The sequence below is a fragment of the Vicugna pacos genome, chromosome 13 (genome assembly GCF_048564905.1).
Source record: "Vicugna pacos chromosome 13, VicPac4, whole genome shotgun sequence".
Classification (NCBI taxonomy): domain Eukaryota; kingdom Metazoa; phylum Chordata; class Mammalia; order Artiodactyla; family Camelidae; genus Vicugna; species Vicugna pacos.
The window spans coordinates 34797916-34818280 of record NC_132999.1 but is presented as its reverse complement, the minus strand read 5'-3'; the positions used below and the strand labels follow the sequence as shown (position 1 = coordinate 34818280).

Here is a 20365-nt window from a genome sequence, read left to right as displayed (position 1 = left end):
GCTTTTAAGTGTCTTACTACTTAAATAGAAATGGACAGCTAAGGAACATTAGATATATAAAGAAAGTATCTTACATAAAGGGCAGAGAACAAAGCAAAGGGAAAAAAAATTGAAGGAAATACAAACAAGGCAGAGAGCAGAGAAAATTAAAGAAAAAAACTCTGTAACTTGATACCCTCAAGATGAGAAGATACAGCATCCATGAAACAAGTGCAGGATGCAACAACAATAAAAAAGGGCTCCTGGAAATTAAAAAATATGATAACAAAACATATATTAAAATTAATAAGATGCTTGAAAGATAAAGGTGAGAAAATCTCCCTGAAGATAAAAGATAAAAAAAGAGAAAAGATACAGAAACAAAGAGAGAAAAAATTAATAAAACTAGAGGATCAATCTCCATTTAATATGTTCAGTCACATCAAATAACCTATCAATTTTATTATCTTCTTAGAGACATCCCTTCTGGAACCCTCTATTTTCTTATCCCTGGTCTACAGTGTCCTTTAAGCCTGTTGCATAGTACCTAGAAGCTAATATTCAAATAGCAGGAGTCATTCCAGACAAAGAGAGAAAATAAGAGTGAGGAAATGAAAAAAAATTTTCAAGAAAGCATCTCAAACTAAAAGCCATAAGCATCCCACTTAAGAAGGCCTACCAAGTATTAAGCAGATCAATTTTTTAAAAACACTGAAAAGACCAACAGCAAATATCATTCTGAAATTTCAGATTAATGAGGACAAAGAGAAAATACAAGGTTCCCCAGAGAAAAAACAGGACATTCTCCTGAACCAGAATGGTCTGGTACTTCATGATGGGAAGACAGAAGACAACGGAGAAATGTCTCCAAAATTCTAAGGGAAAATGACAATATTTCCAACCTAAAATTCTACACCCAAACTATTGATCAAAAATGGGGGTGAAATACAAACATCCAGCAATGCAAAATTTATCCTGAATTGTGGGAAATTCACCTCCCATGCATGCTGTCCTAGGAAGGTACTGGAAGATGTACTTCACCAAACAAGAGAGTAAACCCAGAGAGAGGAAGATGTGGATCCAGAAGACAGGGGGTCCAACACAGCAAAAAGGAAAAGGGAAGTCCTAGAATGTCAGTGACGGGCAATATCTGCATGGTTACTGTGAAGCTCTCTACAGGTGTAGAGAGAAAAGAATCTAGATCAGGGATGGGAAAAAGGTTCCAGAAGGGATGTCTCTAAGAAGATAATAAAACTGATAAATTATTTGATGTGACCAAATATACTGAATGAAGATTTTACATAACAAGATGGAATTGAGGGAGATGTTGCAGAAGTATGGTAGATTTGGAGTCAGACAGGTCAGGGTTCCAGTTAGAGCCGCCACTTACAAGAGCGTGACCTTGAACAAAATACTTAACTTTTCTGAGCTCATTTTTCTCACCTAAAAATATGCAAATGCCAATATCTTACCCTAGAAGGAAGTCCATGCCTACAATCCCTTCTGAGGAAAGAGTCTAGAAGTTGCTCCCAAGTTGCCATGCATTGTGTCATGTGACCCTGGTCACAACTAGTTGGACAAGTAAATTCAGATGAATAGTTCAACATTCTTGTACTCCAGAAAGTGTGACTGTGTCATGGCAGAGACAGTTTTCTACAATTCTTTATTTTATTCCATATCCAGAAGTAACCAGAGCTGTCTCTGCTTCTTGGCAATAAACACGTAATTACCTCATAGGTTTGTTGTAAGAATTAAACAAAACAATGTTGAGCACAATCTTTAACACAGAGACTGGCACATAACACTCAATAATGTAGCTATTCATTATTAATGAGAACTCCAAAGCCATTAGTGCCTCAGGTGATATCAAAAAGCCTCAGCACCCAAACTAAACCCAACACTTACCAGCCCCAAAATAACCAAGTACAGTCCCAGAATCATTAAGCCTCATTCCCCAAGGCTTTTAGCCTTAAGACTATAATGTACATGTTTTGAGGGAATTCACTATAATTCCTAAGCTGTAGTTTTTTTCTTGTGCTATTCTGTATGAGTGGAAGGTTTGTTGTTGCTTTCTTGGGTGGAAAAAGTATGGAAGAGCTATATCAGAACTTCTAGAATATGCCATATAGAACTTTACCAGTATAACCCCAAAGTGGGGCCATGACTGGATGAGTTCAGGGTATGGAGGATTCTGCAAAAAGGGAGGGGAGCTGTGTATCAGCACTGCAAAACTAGCCCTGGAACAGGGGAGCAGTAAAGAGAAATAATGACCAAAGATGATAGCGCTGATATAGAGAATCCAGAACAGAGAGACCATTCAGGAGGCTACAGGTCTAATTTAATCTGTAAGTCCCAAGGCCTCAACCAGACCAATGGTGATGGGAAGTAAAAAGTGTGAATGAACACTAAATTGAATTTTGAAGGTCGAGGAATCAAATTAACTTGATGACTGGATGTAGGGAATGAAAGAAAAATGAGTCCTTGACAGTAAGTTTGGCAGAGTAAGAAATGGTGGTGCCAACGCCAGGTTCAGGGAGATCATTTTTGCAGAAGGCCTTATTTCATTTTTGAATTTCTCAAGTTTGAGGTGATCAGGAGATCTTTCGGTAGAAATGGTCATAGGGCAGCTGCTAATATGAGACTAGAACTCAGATAAGTGGAAAGAAGATGAGGATGAGATCACCATACAGGTAACTTGGAAGCCATGATATTTAAAAAAAAAAAGAAAGAAAGTATAGAGAAAGAAGAATAGACGTCTAAGCCCAAGTGTTGGGAACTGCCTTATGTCTAAGGGGTCTGTCTGGGAGTGATCACGAAGAGCACACCCAGGGAGAGTGAGAAAAGTGAGGCTGGTGAGTATTTGGAGAGCCAGGCTAATGCCATCCGACAGAAGCTAAGGGAAAAGTTTTTCTCCCATCAAAGGCTTCTATCTGGTAACATCTGGGAACAGAATGCTGATGTCAATAAGAAAGCACAATGCTGTGGAAGAAGACAAGTGAGTTCAGAATTACTCTGGGTGGCCTCTGTAGAGCCTAAATCTTCCACCAGTTGGGCTAAAGTTCACTTAGCGAGATCCATGTAATGACTGTTGCCAGGGGCAAGCTGGTAGGATAGACATAGCACTTTTCTGAGACATGGGACTTACCTAGCTCGTCCCAGAGCTGCCTGCACTTATCTGTCATGCTTGTTCCTTGCTGCCTCCAGAGTGTGAGTCGTGGGTCAGCCATAAACTGCTCAGTTATTAGCGTCAGCATCCTGGCTCCATTGGAATCTCTCATCCGCAGCATCTCTCGAACCTGACACATAAGGAGGGGCAAGGGCTTGGTGACTGCACATCATAAAAAAGTAGGAGGAGAAGGAAGGGGAGGGGGAGGAGGAGATGAGGTATCTAAGCACAGCATATGCAAAGAGCCCTCTTGTTCTGAGAGCAAGTCCTTTGCATGTATTAAGAAAGCCTGCTGTGCACAATGAGATACCACTTCACACTCACGAGGATGACTAGAATCAAAAAGTCAGATAACAACAAGTGTTGACAAGAATACAGAGAAATCAGAACCCTCACACATCGTTGGTGGGAATGTGGAATGATGCAGCCACTTTGGAAATCAGTCTAGAAGTTCCTTAAGTGATTAAACACAGAGCTACCATAAGACCTATGAATTCTACTCCCAGAAAGAAATGAACACATATATGTTCACACAGAAACACTGTACAAGAATGTTTACAGCAGCAATATTTATAATAGCTAAAAGGTAGAAACAATCCAAATGCCCATCAACAGACAAATGGATAAACAAAATGTGTGGGATCCATACAATGGAATATTATTTGGCCATAAAAATGAATGAAGTACTGACACATGATACAACATGGATGTATGTATTTAAATACTTTAAAATACTATACTAAGTGAAAGAAGCCAGTCACAAAAGACTACAATGCTATGTGATTCCATTCCTATCAAACCAGAATAGGGAAATCTGAAGAGATATAAAGTAGATTAGTGGTTGCTTAGAGCTAGGGGAAGGGGACATAGGAAAAAGGTAAGTGATAGGTAAAGGGTGTGGGGTTTCTTTCTAAGGTTATGAAAATGTTCTAAAGCTGACTATGGTGATGGAGGTATATATCTGTGGATATACTAAAAACCACTGAATTGTACACTTTAAATGGGTGAATTTTATGACATGTGAATTATATTTCACTATAGATGTTAAGAGAAAAAACCAAGAAAACCTGCTGTGAGAGCCCCCAGTTCCAAAATACTAAGTTCCCTTAAGGCCCATTGGGCAGCCTTGGGTTCAAAGTAGAGGGAAGGTAGCTTCATGATTAACACTCCCAGCAATGCTATCTCATTTAGAGATTGGGGCAGAAGGAAGAGGACTACCAGGGTGAGGTAGCAGAGCTCCCTGGATGCAACCTGATCAGCTGCTCTGCTCACCCCCTCCCATTAGTTTTGAAGCACTCCATACAGCTAGGTCAAGTGAGCTAGCTACAATGCATGAAGCTAGAAGTGTGGTGAGCCCAATTTACTTAAGGAAAAAAAGCCTTTTCACATCTTACCTTGGCAAACATTGAATTGAGTTGCTTTCCAGAGCCATAGTAACCACCCTGGGAGAGAAAGAGCTTTACTTGTTCTTTCACCTGCTCTTCATCTAGATGCCAACAGTTCTCATCATCGATGCTGGCCCCAGCTGTGGGGTCAGGGGCACCTGTGAGGAACAGGAATGGTGAAATGAATCCCTTGAGTTCCTGTGCTATACATTCAGCATGAACGGCACTCTGAGTATATTCAGAAACAGATGGGTATTCTGCCTTAATCTGGGTTTTGCCAACTGTGTGGTCCTAAATAAATGTAAGAGATCTAACGCCAGTTTCATGTCCACTTAGGTCTCAGCTGTATCCTCTTCCAAGGTTTACAAATACTATCCTGGGGGGAAAAGCCCAGAAGGAAATAGACAAACATGAAATAGTGATGTATTTTTTTTTCCTAGGAGAATGACATTTCTTTTCTTCTTTTTTGTCCTTCTATGAAGTTCAAATAAATCTTAAAGTACATGTATTATTTTAAAACTAAAAAAGTACTTTAAGAAAATAAAATTTTCTCTTTTTAAAGCTCAGTATAAAATTGGAGCTTCTCAAGTAGAACCAACACTTCTAAATTTGTAGCAACTTGCCCCTAAAGCAAAGTCAGAGTTATATACAGAGTGATATAATTTTATAAATTTATACCCAAAATATCTTTCCTACTTGGGCTCACCTACCTCAACAACCTCTTAAAACAAAGTTTTAATTATTTATGCATCCCTCTCCCCTAGCAGCCTATTAGTCCCTTGCTCACAGTTGAATAACCTTTAGCACAGTGCTGGTAATGTGACAGGCACAGGAAATATTTGTGGAATGAAAACTAAATCTTCTCTTACTCTGTCAAAGACAGAGTTCTGTGATATGTTTTTAGAAACCTGCCTCCAAGTGACAAGAGACTGTAAGTCAATACTATTTAGGTGTGGTCATGCAATTGGTTACAAATTCATGTCATGTTTCATCAGTCAATCTACCTTTTTTCTTGTCTCCTTATATAAAAGCCCTGCTTAAATGAAATCCAGGTCTGCAGAGAAAAGCTGCTCTTCTACTAAATTTTAGTGCATCTTATTCTCCAGGTAATCAGGAGGACACACACATTCATTTATTCTATAAATACTAATTAACACTATTAACTTCCAGTTTATGGTATCAACTATATGAGACTTTTCCTCAAATGTATTATTCTAAACGCAGTCTGATCATATCACTTCCCTGCTTAGAAGTTTTCAGTAACATACTATTCTTAATAAACTAAGTCCAAATGTCTTAGCTTGGCATTCAAGGCCCTCCCTACTCAGCCCCTTTTGTTTCTAGCCTTGTACTTCCTATACGTACACTATGTTTCAGCTAGAAACTTAAGTGTTCCCAGAGGTCAACCACATTTCCTTATGACTTTACTTATGCTTTTCCCTTTACTTCCACCCTCCCCTCCGCCCCCGCCCAACCTGTTCTTTGGCCAAAAATAGTACTTCTCATTGTCAATATTGCCTCAGCTCTATAGTCAGGGCGGCAATGAGAAATGGAAACCATAAAGTATACAGAGAGGCTAACATTGCCAAAATTCATGTGCTGCTTAGTTCACTTGGTAGGACAGGCTACTTTTTATACCCTCACTGAATTAGCCATATACCCCACTGCCACCTGTAAAAAGTATGCCCACCTTACGCTTATATGCGTATAAAGGCAGTAACATTCTTCTTAGTACTTTATTACTACTTCCCTTAAAGACCTGTTGCGTTTTGTTTTACATTGGAATTATGCATTTCTCAGATATTCCCAACTAAATTGGAAGTTTTTTTAGGAGTGGGGATTCATTTTTATACCTCATGATGCCTGGCTCATTATTGCACTGAGTTAATATTTATAGAATGAACAAATATATGTCTTATTGACCATCTAGATTTAAGCTCCAAGTGGGCAAAAAATATATCCTACACTTCTTCTGTAAGCTGAAAGTGGCAAAGCAAAACAAATACACTTCTCATCCTTACATCTTTATTAATAACATCCATTTACTGAGTGCTTCCTACATGCCAGAGTAAGCACTTTTTATACATATCCCCACTAGAATGTATGCTCCTTGAGGGCATAAACTGTTTTATTTGCTGGTATATTTGTAACACATAGAACAATGCCTGGCACATAGTAGGTGCTCAGTGAATATCTGTTGGGTAAATTCCATTGAATTCCCCTAACAACTCTATGGTGGTATTATTATCCTAATTTTAAAATGAAAGCAACTAAAGCTTATACAGGTAAGTAATGTAACAGATGAAAAGTATGAGTCAGGATCTGTATGTTGGTCTCTCTCTCTCTCTCTCTCTTCTTTTGACACTCAAGCTGATCTTTTAATTCTCTTGCAAGTGCAAGTCATTTCAGAAAAAAAAAACAGTAAGAGGCTGACACAATTTTTAAGATTACCTAACAAGCTTTAGGAAAACTAAAAATTTCCAAAGAAAGTTATCTCCCAGAAGCTCAGATAAAAGACAAAGTCATTTACATAGTTTGTGTTTGCATATTAAGATACATTGCATAGCATAAGGAATTATAGCCACTATCTTGTAATAACTTTTAATGGAGTATATAATCTGTAAAAATATGGAACCACTATGTTGTACACTTGAAACTAATATAATACTGTAAAGCAACTATAATTAAATTAAAAATAATAAAAAAGGTTAATATATGTTGATCTCTCTTCAAAGTCTGTGTTCTTCCCTGCAAGGCTATACTTTGGCCTCCAGCCTCATTAGCTGTGACCTACCACCTGGTTTTAGGACCTGAATGTAAGCTGGGTGGTGTGTCTGAAAATAGCCAAATCCTTTCTTGGTCTATTCTACCACATAGGATATAGGATAAGTCAGAATAATGCATTTTCCTCACAGTGGAATAATAAGAGTTCTCACCAATACAGTGATTCTCAAATGTTAATTACTTGGAGTTTGTGTTAAAAATGTAGATTATAGAGTCTCACTTCTGATTCTGGTTTTCAGTAGCTCTACAGAGACAGAACTGAGATAAAATGAGATAAACTAGGCATAAACCAAGGATTGGGCCTCTGAGTACCTTGTTAATGAGGAAAGAACAGCAATAGTGCTCCAAAAGCAAGGGGCAGAAATGGTTTGAATAACAGTGCTGACTCTTGGGTGGTTCAATTAGAATATGAAAAATCAGGAGCACGACCCAGTCTCCCAAGGGAACTGGCCTTAGTCAACTGGTTGGAGGTGTGCAGTGACACCCCTCTAAGGATCTGGAGGGGTATGGAGAGTACTGGTGAATCTTTGGCCCAGGTGGTGGTGGTGGTAGCAGCTGCAGAGGAAATAAGGCACAGTTTATTAATGTCTAGTGTACAGACAATGTAAAACTGCTGGGATAGGGCCAGGTTAAGGCAAAGCCTAGACAATTACTAACAGTAAAATTTCACCTAAAATGTCAAAAGGGTTTGCTTATCTGATAGGAAAGAAAGGAAGGTAAACTGTGTAATGTTTTCTGGTCTACAAGGAACCCAGGAGATGAGAAATGGGTGCCAAAAAAGGATGGTTGCAGAATAAAAGGAAAGTAAGTCAATATTTGAGGCATCCAGGTAACAAACTACAAGGAGCTGGTGTGACTGTTGAAGAAACCCAAGTCATCTGGGTGAGCATGAACTGGTAAGAGGCCCAAGGAGGATTTTCTAAGACCTCTTCATTCATTCAATGTTTATTAGAGCCTCCTATGTGCCAGCACCTGTGCCAAATACTGGCTATATAGTGTTAAACAAGCAGATACAGTCCCTATCCTTGTAGAGCTGACAGGCCGGTTGGGGAAAGGTATGTCAAGCAAATGATCACACACATGTACATATTTGTGTGTAAAGAAAGACAAGTCAAATGAGTTTTCCCTGAGAAAGTGACATTTAAGTGAACACCTGAGGAATGAATAAGAGTTAGCCTGGCAGAGAGTGGAGGAAATACTGTGTGTATTTTTTGCTCAAAAAAGCAAGAAGCCATAAATTACTATGGTAATTAAGTACACGTATGATAAGGGAGAGAGAATAGGAAAAGTATTCCAAGCAGAGGGAATATCATGTAAAAATGAAGGCAAAAGCCAGATCATGCAAGGCTTTGTAGGCCATATGAAATTTGGATTTTATCCTAAGAGCAATAGGATTTTAAACAAGAAATGACATGACAAAATCTGTTGTTATAGAAAACTTACTTTGGATGGCTATGTGGAGAATGGAACAGAAGGGAGTAACTATGGATATGGAAAGATCAGTTAGAAGGCTATAGGAGCAATTTAGGTGGGAGATTAATTACAGTGGTTTTATTTGGGGTGATGGCAGTATCAACAAAGAGAAGTGGAAAATGATGAAACATTGGGAGATAAACTTAACAGGTCTTGCACTGGAACGCATGTGGATTATGAGAAAAACATGTTAGAGATGACCACATGATTTCTATCATAATTTGGTGGCTAGATGGTGGTGCTATTTACTGAGCAAGTTGGAGGAAGAAGATAAATTCATGTTTGGCTATGTTGATCTTGAGATGTCTCTTTGATATGGACTAATCAGTTGGATATAGGAGAAATAAACCTGTGAGTCAGTATACACATGACATTAAGGTTAAGGATATAGCTGAGATTGCCTAAAGAATCATGTAGAATAAGAGGAGAAAACTTAGGATCAATCTTTAAGAAATATCAACATTAAAGGTCAGGTAGTAGACAAAAGAACAGCTTTTAGGAATGAATCAATAAGAGCACAGATTATTTTAAATAGATAAACCAGGCCTAGAGTTCACAACCAGCTTCTCGAGATGTCTCTCATTCCCAGGCAAAATCTTAAAAAAAATTGATAAAAGTATCCCTATACGTGTTCATGGGTTAGAACATTTTTAGTCTTTTTATGAAAAGAGATGAGTATGAAACAAATTGCCCTCAGTGGTAAAGTGGACCCAGTCAATATAATTAACACTTTAACATTTTCATGTGAAAAATTCCACAGGATTATAAGGAAAATGGTAACAAGTGGAGATAAAATAGAAAGGATGTCTTCTATAAATAATTATGAAACAAACTATCATATGGTTGAGGCTCCAAGTTAGCACTGAGGCCGCAACAATGAGACCGGTCCTGAGGGAACTAGTAAGTCTGTGGAACCAATTTTTCTTTCATTCTTAAACCTCCTTTATTAAATTATAAAAAAGAATACATGCTTATTGTAGAAAATATACTAAAGCATAAAGACAATAAAAATCCACCTATAATGCCTCCAGCCATAAGTTACCTTTGTTAATATTATGGTATATTTTCTTCCAGTCTTTTTGCCCTGTACATATGCATGCATATATGCTTTTTAAATTAAATTAAAAATTCTAATTGAAATATAAGTTATAAAAAGTGCACAAATATTAATTTTAAAGCCTGATGAATTATCACATAGTGATTATATTAGTGTAATTATCACTGAAGTCAAGAAATAGAAGCAGCAGCCTAGCCTTTCCTCTTTTCTCAAATGAACCACTATCCTTTCTTCTAAAACTAAGGACTTGTTTTTGAACTATACATAAATGGAATCATACAAGATTTATTCTTTGGTGTCTGGCTTCTTTCACTCAACATAGTGTCTGTTAAGACTCCTATTTTTGTGTTTAGTGATACTTTATTTTCATTGATGTTTAGTATTCCATTATATGAACATATTAATTTATTAAGCAATTCTACTGTTGATGGACATTTGGACTGTTTCTATTTCAGGCTATTACAAATTATGCTACTTATTTCCATTGGGTAGATATCTAGGAGAAGAATTTCTGGGTCATAGGGTACGCACAGGTTCAACTTTAGTTAGATGATGCCCAACAGTTTCCCAAAGTGACTATAACAATTTACACTCCTACCTGCAATTAGTTTCAGCTGCTCAATATGCTCACCAATACTTGATATGGATAGTTTTTAAAAAATTAGCCATTTTGGTGAATATGTACTGGTATCTCACTGTGGTTTTAATTTGCATTTTTGATTACTAATTAGTTAAAGTGCCTTTTTAATACGTTTATTAGTCATTTGGATATCCTTTTTGCCAACTGCCTTTTTGTGTTTCTTGTCCATTTTACTATTTTTAAGGGTCCTTTACGTATTTAGGATATAAGCCCTTTGTCAGTTATATGTACTGTAAATATCTTTTCCCACTACTTGCTTGCTTTTTTAGTATCTTAATGGTGCCTTTTGAGAAACAGAAGTTTAAAATTTTTAATTTAGTCCAATTTATCAATCTTCTACTTAAGACATTTTTTTCTACCTCAAGAACACGAAAATATTTTCTCATGTTATCTCCTATATGCTTTACTGTTTTACTTTTCACATTTATATCTGCAATTCATTGGCAACTGATTTTTCTGTATGGCATGAGTAGGAATCAAGTCTTTTTTCTCCCTGCATGAATTTCCAATTGATCCAGGATCATTTATTCATAAAATTCTTTTCCCATTGCTGGGCATTTAGTATCATTCTTCTGCTTTGGAAACTTACATGTTTTTGTTGTAGGAAATTTTCTTCAGTTATTTCATTGATGAATTCTTTACCTCTGTTTTGTATTTCTGGGACCCCTGCTTTTCACACATTGGAATTCCAGGACTCATTCTTTTAATGTTTGATATTTTTTTCCTTCTGTTTTTCATCTCTTTGTCTTCTTTTTTAAAAAAATCTATCTTTCTGCTCTACTTTATAGGAATTTCTCCTTACCTTTATTTTCCATCATTTCCATCATTCAGTTTTATAATTTTTTACCATTATATATGTCATATTCATTAGTTCTTTCTGTTCTGTAAATTGGTTTTTTATACTATCCAGTTTTTATATCATGGTTACAATATCTTATTTTATTCCTATGATGATAATATTAATAATTTTTGAAGGTTTTCTTCCCTCTGCATAGTTCCTATTTCCTCCAAATTGCTGTTCTATGTTTGTTAGTTCTGGTCTGCATCTTCCACAATATTCAGCACTGCTGACCATTCACTTCTTAAAACTCACTTTAATATTGACTTTGGTAATAATTACTTGATAGCTTTTTCTCATTTCTCATTCTACTTTGCTAATTCCTACACTGACCCTTGTTTCATCACCTGTGATATGTATGGCTATATTCATTCAACAAATCTATATTGTTGTCTAGGTACCATGCTTGGTGATGGAGACTCAGAAATTTGTAAGACATGGTTCTCGACCTGACTCCTCAAGTTATCTTAATTTTCTCTTGGTATCCAATCTCTCTTTATGGATTAGCAGCAACTTAAGTCTTGGCCAGGATGCTGTATGCTGGAGAATCTCAGGGTATGGAGTTACCAGAGCAAATCACTAACAGAGCATAGAGCAATGCTGGATGAAGAGTTGGAAAGATAGTCCAAATTGGATCATCAGTACAAAGGGGATAAGGGCAGTCTAGCTAAAACCACTTACAGCAATTAATAAAAGACAAGGTTTCAGGGATGTGAGGAGCAGAGCAATACCTGGATCCATTCCAGAAATTAAAAGCAGGCAGCTAGCAGTTTTAGAAATCTTATTCCTGCTTTTTAAGTCTGTTTTGGTGAGGAGTAGGGCTTGACGGAGGGGAGAAGGAAGCTGTTCTAAGTGTTTAAAGGTTTAGTAGGGAATAGAAATATGATTTCAAGGATCATCTCTACGCTACTAACTCCAAAATTCTGACTTTTGTCCTCAGTTCCATATCCTTATGTCCAACTGTGTATCAGAAATCTTTACCTAAATGTTCTGCAAGTACCTCAAACTTAAACTGAAGTTCATCTTCCTTCTAAATTTATTCCTTCCTTTATGTTCCCTAAGTGAATGGCAACATTATTACCAAATCCAGCCATCCTAGAGGGACATTTTGAAACTTAGTTTTCTCCCGTCCTCCTCTTCTTCATTTCCAACTCATCCTACATATCTGGATTTTGAATCCAGTCCACATTGCCTTGAAATATCTCCATTCCTCCCTCCCCACTATTTTCAGTATTATTGCCTATATCAGCACTGGTTGTTAGAAATATATTTGGAAAGACTTTGTGGAATACTAGGGAACCTGGGGTAGAAAGCTAATGTTAGTCTGGGATAAACACACGTACCAAAGTAGTAGTTCCTGGGAAGGTTGAGAATAACATCTCAAGTTCACTGTGACAATTTAAGCCTAATTTCAGACAAACAATAAGATACTGGGATGAGAGGTGTAACGAGGGATAAAGGTTGCTTTAGCACAGTGGTAGAAGAGGGAAGAGGGTTGCCTTGGTAACAATGGTGGTGGACAAGGCAGGTGCAAAACAGATCCTGAACCAAGGTGGTTAGTTCAAGAAAAGGCAAGTGAGCTCTGATACAGGCAAAAATTCTGAGAAAGAGCTAGTGAAATGAGACACAAAAGCAGGCCATAGCCCAGCTGTGGTGCTACAGGCCTAGGGATACAGCAGAACTCAGGTCCCTAAGAACTCTATACCAAGGAATCCCAGAAAAATAGAACAGCTTCCCTACGTGGGATAAGAAGATATATGTAAAGCCACTCTTTAACAGTATCTCTCAAATAGAGTTCAGTTATCATGTAAACACTACAACTTTGAGGCTAAAGCAATAGAAGACTATTTCTACTAGCTAGCAAGGGTTCCTGGAAGCCTACCTATCCTTGTTTCTGAGGAGTGGTGAGATTGTGTGTAGGACTTCATTAGCTCTATTGGACTACTGGGAAAGGCAGGCCCTTTGGCACATAGACTATAGTATTACACAGGTCATCCACCTGGTCTCATTGTGTTGTTTACATTAATATCAAAGTTATCTTCTAAAAATAGGGAGATAGTATAGAGAAGCATAAAAAACTTGAGTTCTGAAGTCAGGTGAGCCTACGTTATAAACAATTTCCTTATTTATAAAATGGAAATGGTTATAATACCTATCTTACAGTATAGTTATGAAAACTAAATAAACATATATAAAATTCCTTGCATGAGATACCTGGAAAATAGTAGGAACTAACAAACGAAATGAAAAATTGGCTCATGTAGCTCATCTTCTCAAAATTCTTCAATGGTTTCCTATGATTAAGTATCTACAACCTGTCTTCATAATAAAAGTTAGCATTTATTTCAGACTTGTCTGTCTCTTCGGTTATTAGCTACTTGAAGGCAGAAACCATATCTGTTTTATGTCCTCAACAATTAGCACTGTCACTTGCACATATACTTGTTGAATGAATACGTGAACATAGTATCTTTCTCCATCCACGCACCCTCCCATTTTATAGCTCATAAGCACAATGCTCACAGATGCTCTTTAGAATAACCCTGATAATGGTATGCAGGATCCTGAAATGTTAAGGAATTCTCATATCCATCTCATTTCACTGAATGACACTAGTTATTCTATGCTTTCTCTCACTCCTGAATATTCCAGGCTCCTGGAGGTAGGGATTGTAAGGACAAATAAAGTCCATAAACTAGATCAGTATGTAACTCTAATATTCTAAGTCTTTTTTTTGCCAAACCTTTATGAGGCAGACAATTAGACTGCTTTAAGAAACACAGTTAATAGATAGTGTGGATAGAATGAACTGATTAAGGTTAACTGATTACAACTGCAAAAGTATCCCAACCTCTAAACATGCAATAAAGCAACAAAATAGATTTTTAGCAACAAAAATGTTGTACAATTACCATTTACTTGGTTGATTTCGGAGTTGGAGGATAGAATCTCATCTGCCAGTTTCTGTGCAGTAGGAAGAACTTCAGTGTGGTGTGCCGTGATTAAATACTGAATAAACTTTTGTAGCTGGTCCCTATTCATCTGGAAAAGGGTTTCTGAGATAGGAAGACGCAATTTGACTTGGTCTGGTTTACGGATCCTGTAGAGTGACAGTGCTACCACATGAGCACAGTAGAATATGTCTTTGTTCCCACAGCCACATGTCACTGAAGTGATTTTGCATCGATCAAAACTGATGGCAACTTTGTAAGTCACTGCTGGTTCAGATGCAGTGGGCGGCTCAGTTACTGTGCCACTGAGATGGAAGCCTAAGGAAACAAAGAAGATGTGTTTAGAGATTCTTAGTAAGAAACTTGAAGATTTTCATTCTGCATTTCAATTCATCAGTTCAGAAACTATTTCTGAGTATCTCCTACATACATGGTAGGCTATATCAAAGGTCAATGAAACTCAGGTACTGCTCTTAAGGAACACACAGTCTAGAAAAAGAGTCCTTATCCTGGAGTCCATGAACCTCCTGAAATAATAAGAAAACTTTTGTTTGTACAGATGTTTATTCTTCTGGGGTGGAGGGGCATTTCATATCTTTCATCATACTCTGAAAAAGGTTAATCAAGAACCTCAAATAAGTTAAGAACCTCACTAGTAGAATTTAAGCTCTTCGTGGCCAAAGACAAGTCTACAAATAACATCAGTACAATTTAGAGTAAGGTGAGAGCTATAAATGAAAGAAACCAAAAGAATGCCACAAGGAAGATAATAACAACACTCTTCCTCAAAACAAACACTTCCAAAATGGTAACCATGGGAAATACCTAAAAGGCAAGAAGCCTCCAAAGACATGGAAACCAGAGAGCTTAGTGCAGTGAGACTATGCAGTGTTACACCTCCACTCACTAGCATGCAGCACCAATAATTTTGAAATGTAGAGAAAATACATTTTAAGTTACAATTAAATTTTAAAAAGTCAAATTCAATACCAAATTCCTTCTATAAAACAGTTTATTCTTTACTCTATGATTCTTCTCCCTTGACAAAATATATACTCAAACAACCATTTAACAAAAGTTTAATAAGACTTTAAGTATCAGACTGCTAGACCTAGAAAAAGGAGAGGAATATTGAATATTTATAAAGCACCTACTATGTAGTAGAACTGTGTTGGGTGCATTTAGTAATTTATCATAACAACCCTATGAAGCTGATATTATTTTCCTTATTTTAAAGGTATGTAAACTGAGGTTCAGAGGTTAAGTAATTTGTCCAAGGCCCCTTAGCTAGCAAGTGACAGACCTAGGATTTGGAACCAGGTCTGACTGACTCCAAAGGTTTTTTTTTTTTTCCAATTTATATTACACCACCTCTGAAAGATGCCATGACAAAGTGCTTATCCTCAAAAATCACAGACACATAAATAAATAATTACAATATGATGTACCAAATGGTATAGTATAGACAGGAACAAAGGTGAGGCTAGTTTCAGAGACTTTCCTGCTTAATTGCACCACACACTGTGAGTAGGAAAGCAATTTAAAATAATCTTATATTTGTTGAAGAAATATTTGCCAAATAATAAAATGTGCATGCATAAGTTTCAGAGCTATCATTGTGACCTGGCAGAATTAAAAAATGCAGAAAAAACAATGTTCCTAAGTTCAAGTTTTAATTATGGCTAACTAAAGTAAGAATAAGAGCTACATTTATAAGCATACTCATGAAATTTAGCAAAATTAACACTACTAAAGGCACATTTAGGTCCAATCCAAAGAAAGGTACACATTACTGAAAAAGTTAAGATTAATTTCTAAAGCAAGAAAAATATAAAAATTAATTAGGTAACTTCATTGCCTCCAGGTATGTTTTTTAAACTTCACAGAGGCTTTTTCTCAGCTAAACTTAGCTGCAGATTTAAAAATACTCATTGTCAAAAAAAATTTGTCACTTGTTTAAAGCAAAGTAAAAAAGTTACATTCAAATATAATTAAGTATGGATAAGAGTGCCTTCAGTCTAGAACTAAGGAAGAGAACTGTGGGGCTGAGAAGGAGCTCCTCTCCAGATTTCTATCGCCCAGACATGGCCAGCGGAGGAACACAACAGGGAGCACATTACACTAGGGAATAGGCAGCCAGGATCTGCTACTTACTGTGTAGTTTCCAGAGACTCACTTTACAACTCTGAGCCTAAGCGTCTTCCTCAGTTGTTCTGCCTGTCTCTTGAAAGTGCTTTGTAAAACCGTAAAATGTCCTACAGATTTATTATTCATACTTTTATGCAGTTTTTGTTAATGGGTCTCCATGTCAAGGGGATCAGTGACAACTTGGCCAAGTTTCACAGAGGTTAAAAAACAGGTGTTAAGAAAGTACATTTTTGATTTCCCTGGCCCACAGGAGTCCTTAGTATATTCTTGAGAAATGACTTAAGTCCTGACAAAAAGAGACCCCATAGAAGGACTACTTTAAAGTTTCAAAATAAGATAATGATGTTGATGTGGGAAAAACCTAGGTTGCAAGCTTCTGAAAGGTATAAACATTTCTACTTGCTCAGGGACACCTGGCGTGTAGCACAGTCTCGGAATTCAAATCTCTCATTCCCTTCCTGTAAAAAAAGGAATAAGAATATTGGTTGGAGTTGGGACAGAAACAATGGGTATTTTATTAAGACGTAAGCCCCATGAGGGCAGGGATTTCTCTGTGTATTATTCATCACTATAAAAAAGCAAAATAATTCTGGCTGTAATATGAAAAACAGATTGGACCTCAGCTTCCATATTTTTAAGATGAGAGGCTGGTCTAGAAGACTTCCAAAGTTCACTCTAGCACAGATATATTATGATTTCATAGTCAGTATCCTGAATCTATTATTATTATCTTTTCTAGAACCAAAGTACTTCTGGGATTTAAAGAATACATAATAATAGTTAACTTGTATGAATGCCTCCTATGTGTTAGGCTCTAAATGCTTTACATGCATTAATTCATTAAATTTTCAAATTTTTATGAATTTGATAGTAGGGGTGATGGTAAGCTTTATGTGTTGATTTGTCTACGCTAAGAACCCAGTTATTCAATCAAATAGTTAATCTGGGTATTGCTGTGGAGGTGTTCTGTAGATGTGGTTAACATCTACAATCAGCTGACTTTAACTAAAGGAAATTATCCTTAATAATATGGGTGGGCCTCATCAAATCAGTTGAAAGTCTTTACAGCCAAAACTGAGGTTTCTCTGTGAAAGAAGAAATCCTGCCTTAAGACCATAGCATGAGATCCTTCCCAAGAATTTCCAGCCTGATAGCCCACCCTACAGATTTCAGACTTGCCAGTTCCCATAGTCGTGTAGGTCGATTCCTTGAAATAAATTTTATATATATTTTATATATATATTATATATATATATTCATGTGTATGTGGGTATATGTATGTATATACAAAATCTCCTACTGATCCAGTTTCTCTGGAAAACCATGACTGATTACTATTATTATTCGCATTCTATGTATGAGGAAGCATAAGCACAGAGAGGTTAAGTAGCTTGCTCAAAGTCAATATGTTAGTAAGTGGCAAAGCCAAGATTCACACCCAGGTAGTCTGGCTCAAAAGCCCATACTCTTTACTGTTACACTATAGTGCCTCTGTATAATATTGTGTTGTATGGTAATCAGTACCACATTTATATAAACTATAAAACAACACAACTAAAATAGCTATTAGAAAATAACATTCATGTTTATGGAAATTCTACAATTTCAGTTTTTATCACATTGGTAATGGTTTGAATCCTCTAGGTTAATTTGAAATTAGAGACAAAATATCAAGTATCAATTTAAACATTAGAGGTCAGTGTTGAAACTACTGACAAACTCTCTACAAAATATTTTTCAAAAGCTAGTCAGACATGACTCCCTAGAGGCTTTGGTTAAGGTCCATGATGCTCTGAGGAACCTGTTAATTTGAGCTGGGTAAGTCTTTGGGCTCCATTAGCTGTATTAACATTGGTATATATAGTTCATGATCCAGGGCTGGGCCCATTTGAAAGGTAGAAGGTTCTGGGTGGCTCTGTGTAAGTTTCTTTGCTGGAAGTTCCTTTTTCCCTTCATATCTTTTACAATGTAAACTGGAAGTCAGTTTTAAATATTGGTACTTCTTGCCTTACTGTAACCCAGGAACATTTTTTTCAAGTTTAATTACTCCTGAGAATAAAGCTTCATAGAAGAGATTCAATGTAGTGTTTCTTTCCCATTGCAAACCTAACTGCCATAAGCATGTCCATTAATAATCTGCTGATTTAAGCAAAGATGTAGAAGCCTAATTTTAAAAAAATTTTTTGTATAGTATGTATTTACTGAATACATACTGTGTGTTCTTTTTACCTTTTAACTCTTTTATTTGGACATTTTCAAATAAAGAAGTAGAAAGAGTGCTGTATAATAAGTCCCCATCTATCCATCACTCAGCTTCAACAATTATCAACACAATGATAAATTGGTTTAATCTTTACCCTTTCTCAACTCCTTCCCTGCCATCCTCAATGAATTATATTGAAGTAAATCCCAGAAATATAATTTCATTCGTAAATACCTCTATGTATTTCTAAAAGATAAGAATTTAAAATTAATAATAATTCCTTAATATCAAATATCCATTGTTCAGATTGCCACAACTGAATTCAAAAACAAAACAAAAAATAGGAATGAGCTGTTCAAATTAGGAAACAAACAAGGTCCAGATACTACATTTGGTTGATGTGTCTCTTAGGCGACAAGTTCCCTCTCCTTCCTTTTCCCCCTCATCTATTTACTGAAAAATAATATTCGCTCTAGAGAAACTTGACCATTCAGCTTTTTGATAAAATTACTTCACAGGCTGTGTTGCATACTTTCTAATACATCACATCAGGAGACATACAATGCCCGATGGTCTTTCTTATGTGCTGTTACGATTGAGCACCGGGTTCACATGTTGTTTACCTGCTCCATCCATTATAAAGTTCCTTATCAACTTTTCATCTAGTAGTTTTAGTGGTCATTGATGATCATTGTCTCAATCTACTATTTCATTAGGGTGGGTTTATTTTTTATTTAAAATTCAGCTTTCTCACTTTTTCTGACTCTTAACATCTTCATCTATAAAATAAGGAAAAAACAGCACCTGAAGCATGGTGAATTTTTAACAAAAAAAGTGACAGAAACAACCACAAAAATGGCTTAGAATTCATGGACAAACAACTACTTTACAGACAAAGTTTTCCTGAATGTCTTATTTGTGATGACACTTCATTCACATTTTCCTAAAATACAAAAAAGAAAACACATATTGTGAAATCATTCTGCTGATTAAAATGTCCAAGACTTTTAAAACAGTCTAGTTTATCAGTTGTAAGTCTTGAGATGATTAAGATAATGAATGGATTTGTGGGAGAGGGAGTAAGCAGGCATACAGGGAAACAACATATGTTTGCTTTACCAGTGGCTCCAGTTGGCCATAAAGGTCAAATGCCCATATTTCCTGCTTTTGTACAGCATGTCTTTTTGGGGCAAAGCAGTCAGGGATGGTGGGTCTGGTTAAGGACCTGACTTTTTGAAGAAAATAGTCAAACAGGCAGCTGTTCCTCTTGTGGCTTTATCACTTCATACACAAGGAGGGAAAGAAAACCAACTCTCAAATGCTTTTAATACTGAGTAAGCCCTGAATACACCAAATACTTTCAAGGAGTTCCTGTTTAGTTTGGCAAGGAATGCTTCCCTCCAACTCACCCTCAAATCACAAAGCTAGCTTTGCCCTGAGAAAAAGAGATACTTCATTTCAACTTTCTGTTCTTTGTCTGAGGCACCTTCCCTACCTGGCCTCTACATTGTTTAGAAATTTAAGAATGAAATTGTACCACAGCCCCTTCTGCATTACTTATCACAATGGTCTGACATCTTGGCTTCCAGGAAAATCACCAACCTCCTATAAACGCCTGTTATGGGATAAGCCCCTACCAGCATGTTACCCTATAAATGTGCCATGTTTTCCTTGCCTTCAACATGCTCCAAGTGCCGTTTAGGAATGGGGCAAGATTCAAAAAGTACGCAGAAATGGCCTC

The 20365-nt window shown here is 36.7% G+C and overlaps 1 protein-coding gene across 1 annotated transcript in view; it reads right to left on the bottom strand.

Moving 5' to 3' along the window:
* Positions 1–20365, bottom strand: part of ZSWIM5 (zinc finger SWIM-type containing 5) — a 136594-nt gene that overhangs the window by 36963 nt on the left and 79266 nt on the right. The window contains exons 2-4 of the mRNA XM_006200408.3: positions 14235–14591; positions 4540–4688; positions 3125–3275 (exon numbers count right to left, since the gene is read on the bottom strand). Of these exons, the coding sequence (XP_006200470.3) occupies positions 3125–3275; positions 4540–4688; positions 14235–14591 (657 nt within the window). The remainder of the gene's footprint in view (positions 1–3124; positions 3276–4539; positions 4689–14234; positions 14592–20365) is intronic.